The sequence below is a fragment of the Triticum urartu genome, chromosome 4, assembly GCF_003073215.2.
Source record: "Triticum urartu cultivar G1812 chromosome 4, Tu2.1, whole genome shotgun sequence".
In the NCBI taxonomy this organism is placed as follows: Eukaryota; Viridiplantae; Streptophyta; class Magnoliopsida; order Poales; family Poaceae; genus Triticum; species Triticum urartu.
The window spans coordinates 145,743,082-145,764,798 of NC_053025.1; the positions used below are offsets into that span (position 1 = coordinate 145,743,082).

General features: G+C 46.3%; 1 protein-coding gene across 1 annotated transcript; it reads right to left on the reverse strand.

Annotated features, from left to right (window-relative positions):
• Positions 1 to 4,420: 4,420 nt before the first annotated feature.
• Positions 4,421 to 5,723, reverse strand: LOC125551143 (mitogen-activated protein kinase kinase 9-like). The gene has a single exon (XM_048714298.1). The coding sequence runs from the start codon at positions 5,622 to 5,624 to the stop codon at positions 4,617 to 4,619; it is 1,008 nt and encodes a 335-aa protein (XP_048570255.1). The 5' UTR covers positions 5,625 to 5,723; the 3' UTR covers positions 4,421 to 4,616.
• Positions 5,724 to 21,717: the final 15,994 nt, after the last annotated feature.

Genomic DNA, 21,717 nt, shown 5'->3' on the forward strand with positions numbered 1-21,717 from the left:
CTCTATCATTAACTTGGAATATCCCAAGTCCTGCTGGGTCAGCAGTGCATGTGTTAGCAGCTTCCACATGCCTCTCAAGTCTTTTCCTAATTTTTGGACATATCTTGCCATGCCACTTCCCTGCTTCTTCCTTCTTCGAATAAATTCTTGCCATTATCTGCCCCTTTATTGTCTGCACCATGCTTAGGAAGGGCATTTCTCTTGCTTTCTAAGATGTACTTGTTGAACACCTCACAATTATTGTTCAATAGCACATCACACTTAGGGAATTCATTTTGAGAAGCTCTAACCCATGTTTTCGGATCTAACTCATCCAACCAATCATGAGCTTCTTTATTTAAAATAAGCATCTGATCCATGTTGGCCCTAAATTGACCTTTTGTAGTACTTCTTGCACATCTCCACAGTTGGTTCTTCAAGATTTCACCTTTGAAGTTTTTTGTGAAATTCTGCCATAAATGCCTAACACAAAATCTATGCTCCGAGTCACTAAATAGTTCCTTAACAGCCCTAATTAATCCCTGGTTGAGATAAAGCAATGTAAGCATGCCGAATTAAATATGATAATAAAACTATGTAAGCATGTAGAATTTATTAGAACAATAAAATGCATGTGAGCATTAATAAAATACATGAGACATATGATCTTACTTTTTGCTTGTCTGACATAATGCTCCATCGCGAGGTGTTCGCAATGCCTAAGTCTTCTTTCAATGCAGTCAAAAACCATCTTCAACTTTTGGTATTCTCAACTTCGACAACACCAAAAGCTATTGGAAAGATGCAATCATTGGGGTCCATTCCAATAGCTGTCAAGAGAATGCCTCCAAATTGGGTCTTCAAATGGGTTCCATCAAGAAAGAGAACTGGCCTACAAGATGATAAAAAACCCCTCTTGCATGCATCAAATGAGAAGTAACATTTCCTAAATTGACCATCATTGGCAAGCTCAACAAAGAAAGTGCTGCCTGGATTAGATCTCCTCAACTCATGCCCATAGTCCCACAACTTATTGTATTGTGCAATTTCATCTCCATATATTATGTTGTGTGCAATTTTCCTAGCTCTACCAAGTTTTCCCCTCTTGACTTTCATGTTCCATTCTTGTTGCACTAGTGACCCTAAACCCTTTAGTGTCATTTTCTCATCTGCTCTGATCTTCTCCACATACTTATGAGCTATATATCTGGCAGTAAAAGCTTTTACTTGCCACTTCTTGCAACAAGTGTGTTCATCTATGAATGTCTTGATCATAATTGATTGTGTCCTGTTGTCATATGATGCATACAAATACCAGGGACATCCATCATTGCATTTAGCTCCAAGTCTAGTTTTGTCATTCTTCGGAAATGTTACGTTCAACCTCTCTTTGCAGCCGTACTCTCTAATTGCTTTCCTCAACTGATCAATAGACGAGAACACTTGACCCAAATGGAACTTTGGCTCATTCATATCTGCCTCTGTAAAGTATTTGAAATTGAATTTCATGTCTTCTTCATCTGAATCTGGAAGGTCCAGTCTATCATCTTCAGAAATGTCATCTTCTACAACTTCTTTTCCTTTCCCTTTCCATTCCTTCTCCGCACCATTCTGCTTCCTGTGAATGAACAAATCTTCATCACCATCCTCTAGATCATAGTCACTATCTACTAATGATGGAGCATAATCGGAGTCAGACGATTCATCATCACTGCCCGCGTCATCTTCTTTCTCTGTTTTTCCTCTCACTCTGCATGTACTTGTCCCTTCTTTTGTACCCTCATCAACATGACTGTATGGCACATTGCTCTGCTCCAAAACACTCTCATGCTCCTGCTCTCTGTTGCACTTCATAGGCCTGATAACATCATGCAATTGAGGGGTGGGGTTTGCAATAACAACATCCCATGTTTCTGTGGTAATGTTATCCCCATGCTCAAGATAAAACATGAGAAACCTATGTCCCTCTCTAACCATTGCCCTGATGCAGGTTGTGTCGCTGTCCTTTGATAACAATCGAAGACCATCTTCATTGATTTGCATACCAGGCAGCAACAAGTACGTGTTAATACTTGCTTTCCTTTCATAACCCAATGTCTCAATTAACTCATCAAACATGGCCATACATGTCATGTCAGCCTCGCAATAATCATAACAAACCTTCCTTCCATTAACATAGGACCTATTGCCTCCTATCCCCATGAAAAATCCACCCTGAACGAACTCTGCAGTGAAGTGATCAGTTTCGTGTGCTGTCAAACAAAGGAAAAACAAAATTTTCAGTTTATCCGTTCAAAAACCCTACGGCTGCATCCAAACCCTAACCAAATCAGTACCAACTTGAACTAAATTGATGATCATGAAAAGGCTCCAAATCAATAAACAATATTTCCCTACTAACAACAGCCAGAGGAGAGGTATGAGCCGGAAACGAACTCACCATATTTGGGTACAGGCCCCTTGTCGTGCCGCCGGACGGGAACCATCACCGCCGATGACGACTCACGGTGGCTATGTCCTCGCAGCCATCGCCGATCGCCTTCTACTCTCTCCCTCAATGCTCGCTATCGCGTTGCCGATCGCCACCGATCTCAATCAACCGCCGCCGCTGCTCGTCGTTGCCTCTGCCTACCTCGACGGGTGCAGGACTCGACTGAAAGCAAGGGCCCCCTTTGCAAAAACTGAATCGGCCCGCGTCGGCCTGTGCTGATGTGGCAGGACATGTAGTCGTGTACGTACGTGGGCCTGCCGTAGGACCGTCGATGGACCAGTTTCGCAAGTAGCGGGATCGTAACGAGGCAACGCGCAAGTTCCAGGACCGTTCTGGACCAAACCAGCGAGTACAGGGACTGTACGTGCAATTCACTCAATCTCGTCAGCTTACCGCTTCCTGGCAACGCAGCACCGCTTGTCCATGGCTCTCCATCGGCGCGGCGGGCAACACGCAAGATCCTCCGATCCCAGCTGGCGCACCGCACCGCACCGCACCGCACGCGATTCCGTTTCATCTGCGAACCATCTCCGATGATTCCGTCCGGCCATCCGAAAGAAAAATCCTTGCTGCTGAACTGATGCGACCGGTCTGCCTTGTCTGTACTGCTCTGCTCCCCGTACGCATATCCATCCACGTTGACAAAACGGCGACCGGCAGGCGGTGGCGTCTGGTTCAGAGAGATCCTACAGCGGGGACTACGTACCCAGGGCCTCCTTCCTGCTCGTCCGCGGCCGCGTCCAGATTGAGAATGACAGCCATGAGCCTCACCGTGAGGCCGAGGCCGTGACCGTGAGCGGTGGAAGCTGTTGGAAGATGGATGGATACAGGCAGGCCTGCCGGTTCCACATCGTCTGGGATAAGCGCGGCCGTGCTTCGAATTGGAATTGGAATTGGAATCGGAATCTATCTGGTCGTGCGCGTGTGCTGCTAGTACACTATATATACAGAAAATCAAGGATTCGGCGTATGCCCAAGTACGTACTTGAGCCGAGCGGCAACGAACGCGCCATTTGCACATTTTGAATGTGCTGGCGATCCGTTGAGGCGGTGGCACCCATTGCACGCGCTGCCTAACGGAAATGCAACTACTCCGTGCAGAACAGTGCGCTGTCGATCTAATTGAAAACCCTATCGACGGTTAGGACTACGTTATCAGCGCAACCAATGCTTTTAGCATACTGATTTCGGGCCACTGATTGATAACTAATCTGTGATCGGCTAGCGCACTGATTTCGGGCCATCTCAACAGTTCTCTATATCATACTGTACAATAGTACCACAAGGATTGGCATATTCGCGAGACTTGGAGCACCACAAGAATCCAGAAACCCCAGCATTGGCCTTTGTTTAAGCCATTCATCCCACTGGTACCCTCTTACGTATGCTTAGCCCATGTCATCAGTGATCATCGCTCATCAAGATTGGAAATTAGTAAATGGCCTTCCTGCCACATCAGGTACCGTCATTAAGAATGGCAAATCAGATACCCCGTACAAGAGATGGCACCAAACCAGGAGCAGGAGAAGCGATTGGAATTTGGATACCAAACCAGTCGCCTGTGGCAGTTCTGAATTTGCAATCTCCCCTGGAAAAAAAGAGCTCCATCGTTTTTCTGCAGTTTACTCAAACAGCAACTCCCTCAATCTCCTCTTGTGCAATGCGGACGCAGCTTCTAAAGGCACCTGCCTTTGAGACACTGACATATGGGCCAGCCATTTATTGGGCCCACATGTCATAGACACAAAGGTAGTTGCCTTACGGCACCCAAGCATTGTCCGTGTAATGCATGTTTCTCGTGAGTCTGTTCGCTGTGCTGTTCCCGATAGGAACTGAGCCTTTCACAGGTTTATAGCTCGAGAAATTTCCTTAAAACATGACAGATCGATCAGAACATTCCACTGACGCCATATGCCATGCTTCTGATTCTGATGAAGAAGGTGCCATCAATTATCAAAACTGTCCCTTGCAAATTCACGTGAAACAACGAAGGAATAATCATTGGGTACGGCAAAAAGGTGAAAAGAAAAACGCCACATGGGACAGGTTTATTCCTCCCCGTGGCGCGGATTATGTACACATCAGCTTGGATGGATGGACTCCTAACTCTCCGACTACTAATTAACCGGCGGGCGGTTTGGCTAGGCTACTGGTCGCCCAGCTCCGCCGCCTCCGCCACGAGCGCGGCGAGGCAGCGCTGCGCCTCCTCCGCGTCGCGCTCCGCGATGAACGGGTGCTGGAGCAGCTCCGCCACGGACGCGCGCCGCCCGGCCTTCTTCTCCAGGCAGCGGGCCACGAAGTCACGGAACTCGTCCGACGCCGCGGCGGGGGCCTCGGGCGCCTCGCCGAAGCAGATGGCGCACATGAGCGCGGCCCAGTCCGGGCGCTGCCCCGCCGGGAGGAGCGGGAAGTGGCCCAGGTACAACTCCAGGATCGCCATCCCGAGGCTCCACACGTCCGCCGCGTACGGGTCGTAGTCCCCGGAGTAGGCCTCCGGGTCGAACCGCTCCGGGGACATGTAGGCGGCCGTGCCGACGTAGGACGCGCAGGGGTCGAGCCGCCGCCGCAGCACCTTGCCGGCGCCGAAGTCGGCGATCTTCACCTCGCCGCCCGCGCCGACCAGCAGGTTGGCCGGCTTGAGGTCGCGGTGCACGACGCGGAGCGCGTGCAGGGCCGCCAGCCCCAGCAGCGCCTGCCGCGCCACGGCGGCGATGGGGCGCTCCCCCATGGGCCGGCCCAGCGCGCGGAGGAGGCCCGCGAGGGAGCCCCCCGACACGAGCTCCAGCGCCAGCGCGGCCGGCTGCTCCGCGGCGGGCGACGGGATGACGGCGTGGAGGCGCACCACGTGCGGCGCGCCCGAGGCGAGCATGAGGATCTCGGCCTCGCGGGCCGCGGAGGGGTCCCCGTCCCCGGCGGCGAAGAGCTTGAGCGCGAAGTGCTGCGCGGTGCGGCGGTGGCGCGCCTTGAAGACGGTGCCGCCGTTGCCCTGGCCGAGCTGGGAGATCCGCTCGTAGTCGGAGAGGCGGGCGAGGCCCTCGGCGGGGGCGCACGGCGCGACGGCGGGGGGCGGCGGCGGCGGCGGGGCGCGCAGGGCGAAGTGGTCGAGCGGGAGGGTGAGGTGGGGTAGCTGGCGGCGCTGCCGGACGAGAGCCATGGGAAGGAATGGAGGGAGTTGGGCGGGAGAGGTGAGGCGAGGTGGGTGGGTGGGTGAGGTGAACTCCGGAGGCAGCTGACTAGTGATGGAGGCGGAGTGCTCCCTGCTGGTATATATGGGGGCGGGTGAGTGGAAGCGAGCGGAGTTCGCGTGGAGGCACCGGAGGGTGAGTGAGAGTGATTTCAGCTGGATCTCAATTTCTGCCGTGCGTCCGCTGTGCTACTGCCCTTCGTCTGCGGCCTGTCATCTTGCACGAATGGTGCATGGCATTTTGCCGCCCGCGATTCGGCGTCCCTTCTCCTTCAGTGCTTAGCTTGGATATTTTTAGCGTGAAAATGTGTAGTTAGTTAGCCTTCCAGATGATGCTGCATAACATTTCGCAAAAAGGAAAAGATGATGATTTATGTACTATATACGTAAGCTTTTCTTTGAAAGGAGGATTATCCGGCCTCTGTATCAAGCGATGCACACAATCCATTGATAGAATGTATGAAATTCATCTTAGATACGGAAGCAAAAACGAAACATAAAATTAAAATCCACGGCCCGCAAAAATAGGACAAGAAGCCTAAATATCTATTCTATTATTGGACAGTTATCCAAATCGGTTATATGTATCCCGTGTTATCGTCTCCAGACAGTTGCACCCAAAAGCCATACTATTATGCCATATTTCTTCCTGGGTGGTTTTGGTGTTTGATGACGGTTGTTTTGAACGTTCTATTTTGTGTGGATTTGCGTCGTAGGAAAATCATATTACTAAGAAGGATGAAATCAACACGTATACATTCCCTTTGCACCTACCTATCCTTCCGACAACTTAGAGATCTTTCCTTCTTTGCTTGGCTTAGTTGAAGCAACCAAACGATAGTGCAACGTTGGGGAGCGGTAGTATCACTTGAAGGAAATATGCCCTAAAGGCAATAATAAAGTTATTATTTATTTCCTTATAATCATGATAAAAGGTTTATTATTCATGCTAGAATTGTATTAACCGGAAACATAATACATGTGTGAATACATAGACAAACAAAGTGTCACTAGTATGCCTCTACTTGACTAGCTCGTTAATCAAAGATGGTTATGTTTCCTAACCATGAACAATGAGTTGTTATTTGATTAACGGGATCACATCATTAAGAGAATGATCTGATTGACATGACCCATTCCATTAGCTTAGCACCCGATCGTTTAGTATGTTGCTATTGCTTTCTTCATGACTTATACATGTTCCTGTAACTATGAGATTATGCAACTCCCGTTTACCGGAGGAACACTTTGGGTAGTACCAAACGTCACAACGTAACTGGGTGATTATAAAGGAGTACTACAGGTGTCTCCAAAGGTACATGTTGGGTTGGCGTATTTCGAGATTAGGTTTTGTCACTCTGATTGTCGGAGAGGTATCTCTGGGCCCTCTCGGTAATGCACATCACATAAGCCTTGCAAGCATTGCAACTAATGAGTTAGTTGCGAGATGATGTATTACGGAACGAGTAAAGAGACTTGCCGGCAACGAGATTGAACTAGGTATGGGATACCGACGATCGAATCTCGGGCAAGTAACATACCGATGACAAAGGGAACAACGTATGTTGTTATGCGGTCTGACCAATAAAGATCTTTGTAGAATATGTAGGAGCCAATATGGGCATCCAGGTCCTGCTATTGGTTATTGACCGAAGACATGTCTCGGTCATGTCTACATTGTTCTCGAACCCGTAGGGTCCGCACGCTTAAGGTTACGATGACAGTTATATTATGAGTTTAGGCATTTTGATGTACCGAAGGTTGTTCGGAGTCCCGGATGTGATCACGGACATGATGAGGAGTCTCGAAATGGTCGAGACATGAAGATTGATATATTGGAAGCCTATGTTTGGATATCGGAAGTGTTCCGGGTGAAATCGGGATTTTACCGGAGTACCGGGAAGGTTACCGGAACCCCCCGGGAGCTAAATGGGCCATGATGGGCCTTGGTGGAAAAGAGAAGAGGCAGCCCTACATGGGCTGCGCGCCTCCCCTTCCCTTAGGACTAGGAGAGGTGGCCTGCCCCCTCTCTCTCTTTTCCCCCTCCGCGAATCCTATTCCAACTAGGATTGGGGGGGAATCCTACTCTCAGAGGGAGTAGGACTCTCCTGGCGCGCCACACCTTGGCCGGCCAGCCTCCCCCCTCTAGTACTTTATATACTGAGGCAGAGGCACCCTAGAACACACAAGTTGATCCACGTGATCTATTCCTTAGCCGTGTGCGGTGCCCCCAGCCACCATATTCCTCGATAATACTGTAGCGGAGTTTAGGCGAAGCCCTGCTGCTGTAGTGCATCAAGATCGTCACCACACCGTCGTGCTGACGGAACTCTTCCCCGACACTTTGCTGGATTGGAGTCCGGGGATCATCATCGAGCTGAACGTGTGCTCGAACTCGGAGGTGCCGTAGTTTCGGTGCTTGATCGGTTGGATCGTGAAGACGTACGACTACTTCCTCTACGTTGTGTCAACGCTTCCGCAGTCGGTCTGGGAGGGTACGTAGACAACACTCTCCCCCTTGTTGCTTTGCATCACCATGATCTTGCATGTGCGTAGGAAATTTTTTGAAATTACTACGAAACCCAACATCACTTCAGCGGTACTGCTGCATGTTCAGTACTGAAGCGGTACCGCCGCTTGTTTTGGGGTTCTGTGATGATTTTCGCTTCAACAGTAGTTGGGCGATACTACTACCCCACTACCACACCACTCATTGTAACTCTGAAGATATAAGCAGTAGTATCATGGATGTACAATGGTAGTATGACTCGCCCGGTACTTCTGATTTCTTGCATTCTACAAGGGAGTGAGGAGAATACGGTAGCCCTAGTGGCTTCTTGAGGAGCGTTGTGCCTTCACACCGCTCCAATAGAGACGTACTCCCCCTTAAAGGAAATGAACTTCGATAACACATCCTCGTCTTCATCGACTCCACTTGTGTTTATCTCTAACCTTTACTTTGTGCAAGCTATAGTGTGCTTGGTATATAGGTTGTCCACCTAGTTGCATATCTAGACAACCTATTTTGTTGCTAACCCTAATTTGGTTAAAAGTGCTAAAAATTGGTAGTTGCCTATTCACCTCCCCCTTCTAGTCAACCATATCTATCATTTTGACATACGTTCCCTGACTTCCGCTATTGAGTAATGACCACATACGCAATGGCGGAGCTATGCACGTTGCTGGGGTGGCTGTGCCCCCCCCCACCCCCCCCCCCCCCATTGGGCCAACTTGTGAAGGAAAATTTTCTTTAAGTGCTTAGGTGAAAACTTTTTTAGCCTTTGGCCCCTCCAAACACAGATATTTTACCTTTCGCCCCCCAACCGATTGTGTCTAGCTCCGCCACATACGGATCAATGCAGATATTGGTTCGGCTAAAAACTACGTCATTTGGACAATCCAAATAGCCCAAAGTAATGCACACACGCTCCAATGTGATTTTTTATCGTTGTATTAGGCTAAACCTCAGTTACCAATTGCAAACAAATTGGAAATGGTACAAGGTGAAAATACATTAAAGGACACATGTATTATGTGCCACAATAACATGGCTAACGGACATTTGTGAAACAAATGTTGAATCATTTCCTCCTGATACAAATCGTTTACTACCCTCCCACCTACGTTTCATCAAGTTGTCTTCAGTCAAAAGTACTCCCTTGTGCATGAACCATATAAAGACTTTCATTTTCAAAGACATTTTAATTTTCTAGATATGTAACGACCTAGAGACTAGTCCAATATTGATGAAGCCGACGTACGTAGATTTAACCGAAAAAGGCCTGAACTTGAAATTTTCCAACAGAATGTATCTAGCTCATTAGACAAGTTGACCTCCATCGATCTACACACCAAACATATCCATCTATCCTACGTACTCCCTCCGTTCCAAATTACTCGTCGCAGAAATGGATGTATCTAGAACTAAAATACATCCATACCTGCGACAAGTAATTCAAAACTGAGGGAGTACATACGAAGTGAATCAAGTATGCAAGAGAGAGAGAGAGAGAGAGCATGGGTGCTTCACCTCCAATCTTGCACGGCGAAAATGTTCTTCGTGTGTGATTGTGGTGTCTCGTCCGAGTCATTGATCTATTGGTCTATCAAACAAACTGAGTTGCTACATCGTCCTTGCTACATTATGTGTTAGATATACAACTGGCAATAAATCAAAGAAGAACCAATCAATAATAAGGGACACATGATTTTAATGTGGAAAATCCCTCCAATGCTAAAAGAAAAAACCACGAGCGTCAGCTAGCAAAACTTTACTATATCAAAAGAGGTTACCGACACCACAGATTTGCAACTAATCAACTTATCGCGTGCGACGTTTACAAAAGACGATGTCTTTAGTATAGGTGACCTAGGTCAATACTGATCCAAACCGCGGGAGCTCCCCCTCCACCCCCTCAGGCGTCCCTGGTAGGGGGGCCCAAGCCTCCCAACAACTGGCCTCTCCACTCGTTAGAAGTTAGCATGTATACTTATATATGAATTTGGATCATAACTTAACATTATCTTTACGGGGCAAAATGAACCAACTGTGAAGTTACACACACTAAAAAATTATAGCTCGATCAAATTATTTTTCAAATGGGTATCTCTATATCTAAATATATTGAGATTTCTATGTGTGGAGGTTGATTCTTAAAAATGAAGCTTCAAGTTATTTCAAAGTGCAACATGCATTTCTTTTCGCATGTTGCAATTTTCCAAAAAAAAAAATCATTAATCCATAATCAAGTTAGCTATAGAAAAACAATCTTCCCCCGACTTAGGATTGTCGCTAATTATTTGCTTTGTTATACAAAGGAGTACTTACAAAGTGATGTAATAATTTTTTGTCTAGTCCTTTAGTATATGTATTTGATGTATTTGATTTTCTTTTTCTTTTTTTCGCGGGAATAAACTTATGTTACTCATCAAAGGTTGTTACAATCATAGGCGCAAGTTGTACAGCGCCGGGGAGTCCTGCACCTAGTCACAGCGGCGGCGGCAGGAAATGAAGGCTGGGTATTCATTCCAAATTTTGCTCTAAATGCAGTATATGAACCAAACATCCTTCAGGTTTAGTTTAATTTCAGTTTACACACAAATCTTCAGATTTCTTACAAAATACACGGCAAAAAATACCTTGGAGCTGGTCAGCTGGAGGAGACGGTCAGCCGTGGAGGGAGTCGATTTAGCAGGGGCCACTGGAGGCCGGAGGCCGGATCTCGGAGGCGCAGCACCTTGCGGAGGAGACGGCCGGATGGCGGTCGGCAGACGCAGGACCGGGACCGGCCGCCGGTGGGACGCCCTGACCAGCTGACCGGCGGACGTGGAGGGGAGGAGTGGAGCCGGAGGCCGAGGCCCGAGGGGAGGGAAGGAGAGGGCCGGTCGGACCTGGAATTGCCACCGCCCACCGCCGCTAGGTTTGGTATTGGGAATTGGGGGAGGGAGACTGGGAAGTGGGAACTGCTGGGGTTGGGAGAGGACGAGGGGCGCTCGCTTGCTTGGCTCCTCACCCGCTCGATCGTCTGTTTGGTTCGCTGTGTGGCTCGCTTTGTCCTCTGTTTGGACTGGGCCAATACTAACATATGTATATTGGAAAAAAATTGGGCCTAAATCTTGGGAAACCCCCAGCGCCGCCGACTGCCTAGTCATACGACAATACGACTGTGATCTACCAAAATATGCCAAGAAATGACTCATTGTATTTTGCCTACATCATTCATGAGTAAAACAAGTTTTTCTTTCCAAGAGCTCAAAACTCGTCGTCTCACATGGACAATGAGAAACCTTAACCTCTCCGTCACAAGGAGACTACACGAATCTGAGTCGAAGCTTCATTGACCCCGTCCTGACAAACGAACACGAGACGGATAGGAATCTGGAAGAACAACTCGAAGATGAAGCACCGCCATCTGCCACGTCACCCATACAAGAAACTTATCCTAAACTGCTAGTCGGAGCCTACGCACCGGAACCCCGAGTAGAGGGGAGGCAGCTGATCCACGGGCTCATCGACAAAGTTGTAGGGGAGGAGTGCCCTAGCCGCCGCACAGGGGATGGAAGGAGACGAGATGAAACACTCCTTGCCGTATGTCCGCAGATGCCTAAAATTGATAGCATTAGTTTTTTTTTCACGAGGGGTAACATTTGTTGATTATTAAGATGTTTTTAAAGCTAAAATGTGTATGAGTATTAAATAGCACAAACTCGTGCAAAAAGACACTTACAAATTGAAAACTACATTTAAATTCGTGGGAGTGCCAAAATCTTATTCTTCCTGTAATTACCGATGAGACACTGTGAGCAAAGCACATTTTCATCTCTGGCTCCCCGTCTTAGCTAAGAGCAAACTTGTTGAAACCCAAAATCTTGTAGAAGCAACTTGAATAGCACATATCGACATTAGTGCCAAAATCTTGTAGAAGCAACTTGAATGTCCCCGTCTTAGCTCAACGACATTAGTTTTCTTGTGGGGTCGACATTAGTTAATTTCGAAGATGTTTTTGAAACTATATATTGAATAGCACATATCCTTACAAAAATACTCCTACAAAAAATAAAGATACATTTAAATTCTTGGAGCGTTGACGACTTGTTCTTCATGCATCCATCGACTGCGCGTCATGAGAAAAACACTTTGCCACCTCCGAGCCTCCGCCTTAGTTGAGCAAACTTGTTGAAACTCAAAAGCTTGTAGAAGAAACGCTCACAAATTTGTAGACCACAAGATACTAATGCCGGCGATATGCATAGCAAAACACCTGTTTGGAGAAGAAACCACTAAAGAGGGCATGTGTAACTCCTCACGTGTGACCAGGATGGAGTCGAGGACCATAACTCTCACACGCAAACCCTGACGAGACCGAGGTTGGCCAATCTTTGTTGGTCCGAACTGGAGCCGGAGCACCAATAGTGTGTCATCCCTCCGTACGACAGCACCACTGAGACAAACCCGCAGAAGAAGAAAAAAAACCTAAAAATTTCACCATCGCCTCACCACTGACAACTCGAGAATAAAACCTAAAAAATTCACTCTACCACCAACAGACCGACACAACTGGATTATCATCCCCTCTCTTCGTCGAAGTGGCTGACAAAGGGAGAAGGGGGGCGTGGTCTCGTCAGAGTGGGTAAATCAGCGTTGTCGTCCTAGTTGTTAAGGTATCGTGGGAGGGAGATGGAGGAGGAAAATGATGTTGTTTGATCAATAATAAAACATGCAGTGTACACCAAACCATGTGGCCTTCGAGGAATCAATTTGAAATATGCCAAATTTTGGGTTATAACTGACGCGAATATGACCGCTGCTTTGTCTCAAGTCTTTAAAACGTCTTATACTCTCTTCGTCCATAATATAAGATATTTTTTCAAATTATATTATGGGATGGAGGAAGTATTCATTTACAAAGTACTATATTTTTCAAAAGGATGGGAAACAACATCTGGCCTCTTCATCGAGTGGTGCGTATAGCCTTTTTATTGATCATTTGAAAGTTCATGACCTGAATATAGCACAGTTAACAAAAATATTGCCACGCATGGCAGTCCCAAGGCAAGTGAAAAAAATTAAGACGCAAGGAGATGAGGCTTATGCATCCCAAATTCTACTAATAGGCCCCCAACCAAATTAACCGGTTGAACAAATCCTAAGGGACCATCTCGCATAGCTTGCTCCTAAAGACCGTGGGTGCTTGGTCCTTCTCCTTGCGTAGTGACAGCCACATATGGATTCAGCTAGGGGTGGACTAACGAGCAGCTCGACTCGTTAAGTTCGTGCTTGTTAAGGCTCGGCTCGTTAAGCTTGTTAATTTTAACAAGCAGAAAACCCTGCTTGGCTCGGCTCGTTTGAAGCTCGTGAACGCTCGTTAACAGATTATGATGTGTTACGATATACATGATGAATGTGTATGTGTGGTTTTCAATATGAAATATGATGACTACAAAAAAAATATACAATAGTTTATTGCCTCACATGTTTGATTAGATTGTATAGATGTGCTGAGGTGCTACAAAAAGTTTGTCACGTAAAATGAAAATATGTGTTGTGTTGTTACTAACGAGCTTAACGAAACTCGTTAGCTCGCTCGTTAAATCAATGGTTGGCTCTGTTTATTAAGAAGCGAGCTACGAGCTTAACGAGCCGAACTATCGAGCGTTCATTAAGCTCGCGAGCTACGAGCTTTTGGTCCAGCCCTAGATTCAGCTAATGGCCCCGGAGATAACCTAAATTTCTTTGAAACTTTTTTGCTCTGCTAAGAATACAATCATTTTGAATGAGTACTACTGTATTAATGCATATCCACTCGCTGTGCCCAATATTTTGCACATGTCATATTAGCTTGTGTGCACATGTTAGTTTGCTTGCAACTTGCAGAATAAAGCCGCACGCCACGCAGCCAATCTAGCTGGACTGGGCACGCAATTTAGGTAGCCGGACGGCAGGTAATGATCTTGTCCTTTAGGTACAAAAAACCGCCTCTTCCTTCCCCTTTTGGAGATCGAGCTCCGAAAGCACGTGACATATCGGCACGTACCAGGAACCCACCAACAGTCCTTACCCTCAAAAAAAAAAACAGTCCTGCGTAATAATCATTTCATGCCTACCGAAATTTGGCCCCTGGCCCGTCCGTCCGTCCGGCCCATCCGTTTCCGCTTTCCATCATATACGAGCCTGATTATGATAAGCGCGGTGGATGGATGAAGCTGGAGCGGCCATCGCCGGGGGGAGGTACGTGAACCGAAGGAGGTGAGCGGAGCGAGCAAGAAAACGTGCCTGTCCCGGGTGGGGTGGGGCGCGGTGAAGAAGATCCAACCGGGAAAGTGGTGGGGGAAGCCGATGACGGGGACGGGGCGCGGTTTCGTGATCCGCAGGCGGAGTGGGCCGGAAGGAAGAGGAGGAGAACGTTCTCGCGTCACGTCGCGGTGGCCCCTCCGGCCGGCCCCCTCCCGGCGCCACGAGAGCGCTGGGCGCGGTGCGCCGGCGGTGGGTCGCGCTGCGTGGAATTCCATTGGCTGCGGTGGCGCTGTGGCGTCACCTCACATGCGAGTCGAGGGCGTTTGGTTTAGCTTCTCTCTGTTCGTTTGTTTGTTTGTGTGGAAATTTTGGTTCACAGGTGTGGAACCGACTGCAAGGACCTTGATAGATTCCGTTTGTTTTCAACATCTTCACGAGTCGCTGCGGATTTCTTTCCTTTATTCTTCGTCTTCTGGCAATTGTCTGTGTACGCCCCCGTTAATAATCTATACTGCAAAGGATTAGCACCGGCCAATCGCAGCAGGAAAGGTGTGTGGTTGATCCTCAAAAAAAAAGGAAAGGTGTGTGGACATTCCATTAATAGTTCATGACTGCGCGGCGTCAAACCTTGACGTTTTCTCGCGCTTCCTCCCGCCCTCGGCAACCACCACGACCTGGTCGGGCTAGCATATTTCTCCCTACCATGCGTCTTTTTTTATTCCGTGTAAACAAGCTTAATTAAATTGGAATGTGATCAGCTGTGACGATGTCTCTCATCATACTACTACAAACGGGAGATCATCACTCATAACAAAAAAAAAACTCTTCTCACTGACCTAGCTAGTTCATGTGCTATTGCATGGCTTCTCTTTCTTCAATCAACCTCATAAAAAAGGTAAAAGATGGAGTAGTTTTTCCTTGCTTCCTATTTCTGGCCTTCTTTGATTCAACAGATTTTCACAGTAGTAGTTCTGAAGAATTAGAATCCTTGGGAGTTCATCCTGCATTGATCTTTTGATTCGTAAGACTTTTTTTAAAGGATTTCTTTGTGCTACATCACATAGGAATTTTAGCATCCACTCAAATCTCTGAAAAAGAATCCTCCGTATTTTCACTTATGCAATCCAAATTCCTATAGAATTCAAAAGGACATGGCGTTGCAATCCTGTGATTTTTCTATTCTTTTATTTTTTTTGAAATACTGTAAATAAAAAATACCCTAGCTGTGTAAAATAAACGTTTTAAATGTCTAAAACTGAAAATTGGAGACTTCCAGCATTCTTCTCTACCATTTCGGTCACCTTTGCTTGCATGTCTCCGGACTGCTACTCATTTGTGCAAGAATTGTCCTCTCTCCAAGAAGGTGCATACCTGGTGCGAGGACGTCTGTCCCTGGCCATAGGACCCCGAAGTCTATTACTCGATTTTTTCATGGTGGGATGCACTGCTCTTTGGGCCGAAAAAACATCAAGGGCGAACGGAGTGTGCATTTTATCTATGTTATGAGGAACATTTGGAAAGATAGAAAACCAGACCATTTTCAGAGGATTAGAGAATTATCCATGTTGAGGTGACCTCTATAGCTTTTGATGATATATAGAGAATAAATCCATCTTTTTCGTTAGGGCCCCGTGTGAGTTTCAAAATGGACAGAGGTAGTTTTTGCATGTGTTTGTGTTGTTTTGCATGCCTCCCTCCTCCCAAAAAAGATTCATTTTTTGTAGTTAATCCCGAGAAAATACATCAACATACGCATACTCTCACATACATGCGTGTATCCTATGAGCACACGCATGCCATTTCCCTATGAGCACCACTGAGACGTTGAGCCGGCAGATTTTAAGATCGACAAAGTTACTACAGACACCTCATAGATGACAGAAACATCATGCTACTGAAGAATAACTTAGAAAAAACTAAAATAAATCCAAAAAAATACTAGCACTCGTGCCAACTCTAAGACGTAAGCCCGGTTCATATTCTTTACTGGGCAGACGGGTGTGAGTCTCATCTCTCTTTCCCCACGGCATAGACATATTAAACTGCAATGACGCACGCACGCATTGTTTGTGATAAGATAATCATGATCCATCCCCATCGGGGGCCGGTTTAATTTAGGCGCAGCTGCCCAACTTGTCACTCGTCCGCATCGCACCGTCTCCATCTCAACTTACAACCTTTTGCCTTGCTTTTGTTCCTTGCTGAGGAATATAAAAGAGGTTACTTATTTGCCTAGGGAGTAGGGAAGTAATCAAGGTGAGGTAACACGTGACGGAATGGCGCAGTGAGACTTCTGATTTTATGGACGCTTCTTGGAGACTTCTGATTTTCACTTTCCGCAAGCGTGCGTGAGTTCCTACCTCCTTCCTTTCGGGGGACATGTGTTAATATACTGCGTGCGTCTCTACGTACGTATCAACTTGTGCACCGATCATCTTGCGGTTGCAGCCGCCGGGCAGGAAGAGAGAGCGGGCCGATAACCAGCTGCCGTTTTCGCGGTTTGCCCTGACCGTGCAACACTTGAGCAATGTCCCAATCGTTTCTCTTTTCGCGAATGGGAGGTTTCATTGATCAAGTTGCTTCACCACAATCAACAGCACATCATCTGGGCCAGATCGAGCCCGGCTCGTAAAGACATGACGGCTCCCCGAATGGAAACGAGGGCAAGCGCAACTGGGAAAAAAGAGGAGCTGCATCATATATATATATATATATATATATATATATATATATATATATATATATATATATATATATATATATATATATATATATATATATACTTCTTTCCATGTGCCCCAATCTTCCCAGTTCCCACCCAAGTGGCTGCGGCGGGCGTCGGCCGATTGCAGCCAGCCAGCCACTGGGATGGAGATAGGTACCCTTTTCTGATGCATCATGGAGTTTAGTTCGGACAGAAAGTAAAACATAGGTTCAAAAAGAATCTATGTGAAGATTTTTTCTGATCATAAAAAGGATCATTGATTGAAGAAACATAAGTCGAGCAATACAACAACATCCAACCTTTTCTTCTGGTTCCTGTATAGCAAACCAAGATGCGGAGACAACCTACTGAGACAGCTACCCCTGTAGTCGACAGTGCAGTGCCAAAATTTCGTTGAACCTGATTTTTTTTTAATCTCATTTATAGCCACAACACCGTGCAACACACACAAGAATTGCTAAATGACTGCTACACCGTGTTGCCAGGAATCAGCTCAAGTTGTTGTGAAGCATAGTTGCGCAGCCACTCCAGACTCTGCATGAACAGTTTAAGCATATTACAAATGTTAGTCCAACTCATGGTGCCAAATATCAGGGCGTGAGGAGGAAATGGATGTCGCGCAAAAAAAGGAAGCTATTGGAGCATTAGCATACATGCAGGTCGTTGTTCTTCGGCCTCATGTGTCTTGTGTTTATGTAAAAATTAAAAAGCCATAGTTCGTTCTTCCAAGTCCTTGTTGGGATCAGTACGCCTTGTCCATGTTTTGAACGCCTCGGGTCGAGGGCTAGGCAGAGAAGTGCTTATGGTCCATAAGTGATAGCAAAGGCTAGGTGTTTTGCCGGGTCCTTGCATTTGTCGTAAGCTTTTTCGAAGCCTTTAATGTAGAACCAGCAAAACTGAAATTGTTACCCCTTGTTTCATTTTGTTCAGTTTATGACAAAATACGAATGCGGGGAGACGTGGTAGCAGAGGAAATGGTGGACTGTTGTGACAAAGTGCCAAGGGTAGAGGACCTCATGAACTACCCAGTACATAGTGACAACCTTGCTCTGGTTTGAAGTAATGACTCCTACTTTGACAGATATTTGCAGGATGCTGAAGGAGATAACGGAAGAGCACATTGTCCTGCACAGAAACAAGGAACAAGAAACAAATGTTGACCATAAAGAGAACAAACTCGGAAGTTCAACAGTGATACTGCAGTGTAGTTCCGCTTCATAAGTACTGCAGTGTAATTGCAAATGAATGGACCTATAATAAACATTAGCTCACATTCGGAAGCACTGCAGTGTAGAGATGCGTCGGCCGATTGCAGCCAGGCTCACCGCTGGAGCTTGAAAGCACGTGACACCGATGGCTTCGGTCTTTCAGTTCCCGCACTCGGATAGGTACCCCTTTTGTGATGCATCGTGGAGTTCAGTTCAGAGAAAACAACACGGCGACTTTGTGAATTTTTAGCTGTTTAAATTTTGTGAATACAAGTAAAATGTGAAATTCAAGCATGGAAGATGTGCAAATTTGAGAAAGGCCCTGAGTGTTATTGGTTAACACCATGAGGTGGTGGGCTAGACAGCCAGGGTTCAGAGCCTCTACTTCCACCTATCGATAGATTCTGTTTTGTTTCAAGATCTTCACCGAGTCGCTGCGGATTTCCTTTCTTTTTCTTCTTCCTCTTTGTCTCCTCTGCAATTGTCTTTGTACGCTCCCGTTAATAATCTACTCCCTCTGTCCCATAATATAAGAGCGTTTTTGACACTAGTATAGTGTAAAAAGCGCTCTTATATTATGAGACGGAGGGAGTATGAATGTAAAGGTATAGCACAACACCAGCCAGTTGTAGCAAGAAAGGTGTGTGGACATTTTATTATAATAGTTCATGACTGCGTGGCGTCAAACCTTGACATTTCTCTCGCGCTTCCTCCTGCCCTCGGCAACCACTATGATCTGTTTGGGCTAGTATATATCTCCCTACCATGTGTCTTTTTTTATTCCCGGTAAACAAGAGCTCGCTTAATTCAATTAGAATGTGATCAGTTGTGACGACGTCTCTCATACAAACGGGAGATCATCACTCATAACAAAAAAAACTCTTCTCACTATCCTAGCTAGCTCATGTGCTACTGCATGGCTCTCTCTTTCTTCAACCTCATAAAAAAGCAAAAGATGTAGTTTTTCCTTGCTTCCTATTTTTGGCCCTCTTTGATTCAACAGATTTTCATCGTTATAATTCTGAAGAATTACAATCCTGAGGAGTTTCTCCTACATTGATCGTTTGATTCGTAGGACTTTTCTTAAGGACTCACTTCTGCTACATCACATATGATAGCATCCACCCAAATCTTTGGAAAAGAATCCTCTGTTTTTTCCAATTATGCAGTCAAGCAAACCAAGTTTCTATAAGATTCAAAAGGACATGTCATTGCAATCTTGTGGTTTTTCTATTCATGTATTTTTGGAAATCATGCAATAAAAAAGCCCTAATTGTGTAAAATAAACGTTTCAAATTTCTAAAACTGAAAATTAGAGAGCATTCTTCTATACCATTTTTCGGTCACTGTTGCTTGCATGTCTTGGGACTGTTACTCATTTGTGCAAGCATTGTCATGTCTCCAAGAAGGTGCATACCTGGTCCGAGAATGTCCGTTCCCGGGCATAGGACCTCGTAGTCTATTACTCGGTTTTTTATGGTGGGATGCACTACTCTTTCGGCTGAAAAACCATCAAAGGCAAACGGAGTGTGCATTTTATGTAAGTTACGTGGAACATTTGGAAAGATAGAAAATCGACCCATTTTCATGAACGAGACTTGCCTGCTCTTTCGGTGTGTGCCCATCCGTGCTCCCGCGTATGTGGCTTGATTTGATTGGAACAAAATAAGGCCCGGCCTCACCCCCTTAAAATCAGAGGGGGGGATGATTAGATTAGAAAGAAAGGAGAAAAAAAGACAACCGTAGGATGAAATGGGAGCACGGATGGAAGCATGAGGAGGGAGCAGACAAGCTGGATCCCAATTTCACAGGATTAGACGATTACCCATGTTGAGGTGACTTCTGTGGCTTTTGAGGATATATAAAGAATATATCCATGTTTTTCAGCAGGGCTCCCATGAGTTTCAAAATGGACAAAGATAGTCTGCGCATGTGTTTTGTGTTTTGTGGTAGGCCTCCCTCCAAAAAAAAATTCATTTTTTGTAGTTATTTAAATTCTTTTTAGAAAAACATCAACATACACATGTGCATACTACCGCATACGAGCACATACACACCATATTTCTATGATCATCACCGAGAGGCTGACCCGACAAATCTTTAGATTGACAAAGTCATCACAGACACCTCATAAATAGCGGAAACGTCATACCACTAGAAGAAAAAATTGCACCAACAAACCTGAAATAAATTCAAAAAAAAATATGAGCACTCGTGCCAACTCTAGGACAGCAAGACTTAAGCTCGGTTCACATTCTGCAAAATGAAAAGGCAGTGGCCTTATTAGTGGCTCAAAAAAAAATACCGGTTCTTAATACCTTTTTCCCCCTCCAGGTTCCAACTTTATAGCCATTGATGAAATATCCGGCGCAATCCTGCAAAATTTGAATGTTGGCAGTGAATAAGCCCGGAAACATAAGACGAGAAAAACGTAGAACACATATTTTTTTATTAAGGCACCTACTAGTACTGAAAACCTATGTTCATATACTGGGAATCTTTCCGCAAAAGAAAAGCAGTCCACAATTTTATTTCTGCCCACCTAATACGAACGTCAATGTATTCCATTTTTATAGAAAAGGAGGATGTATCCCTGGCCTCTGCATCTGGAGGATGCATGTAGTCATATTTTTTTTGACGGGAATAGTCATATTATAATTATTCATAAAGATCATACAAGGTGATACATCAATAAGTCTGAAGTCACCATCTTGACAACCTTGTTGCTACTCTTATCTCCTTGTTGAAGGCGTGCTGAATGTCCAAGTCTAAAACCAAACAGACATCACACCAAAGTCTAACATCTAAAGTCGGGTGTCCCATCCAAGCCACTAGCTGGATTGAGTCCCACACCGGTCTGGCACACTCCTAGTGAGCACCGCACGCTGCAAGGGCCGTCACCTCCATCTTCCCTCGGTCCATCCTCAAAGCAGAACTGATGCACCGACCTTGCCAGACCTATCTGCCATCAACACCACCATGACGCCAAACAACTTCCTCATCCTGCTCGAGTCCATCTCCAATACGTGCCCATTGCCGAACCTACGTGGTGCCATGCCACTGGGAGCCGCCGTCGGCCTTGCGATAGATGTAACACCACTCCTCCTCTTGTCCCCTCCAGCTAGCACGTGCTCCAAAAAGATGCCCTCAGGAGGGACAACGACATCGAAGGTGCCATCGTCGTCCGATCCGGTAAACCCGGATCTAGGGTTTCCCCCGGAGCATCACGAGTGGGGCGCCATGACCTACAACAACGATGCCTCAAGAAGGGAACGGCGTTATAGACGCCGCCATCGCCCGCCATGACCGTAGTCGGCGCGATTTTCACTGGAAGACCCCCCCCCCCCCCGATCTCGCAGCTGATTGAAATCGAACGGAGCTTCGCCGTAAAGACCA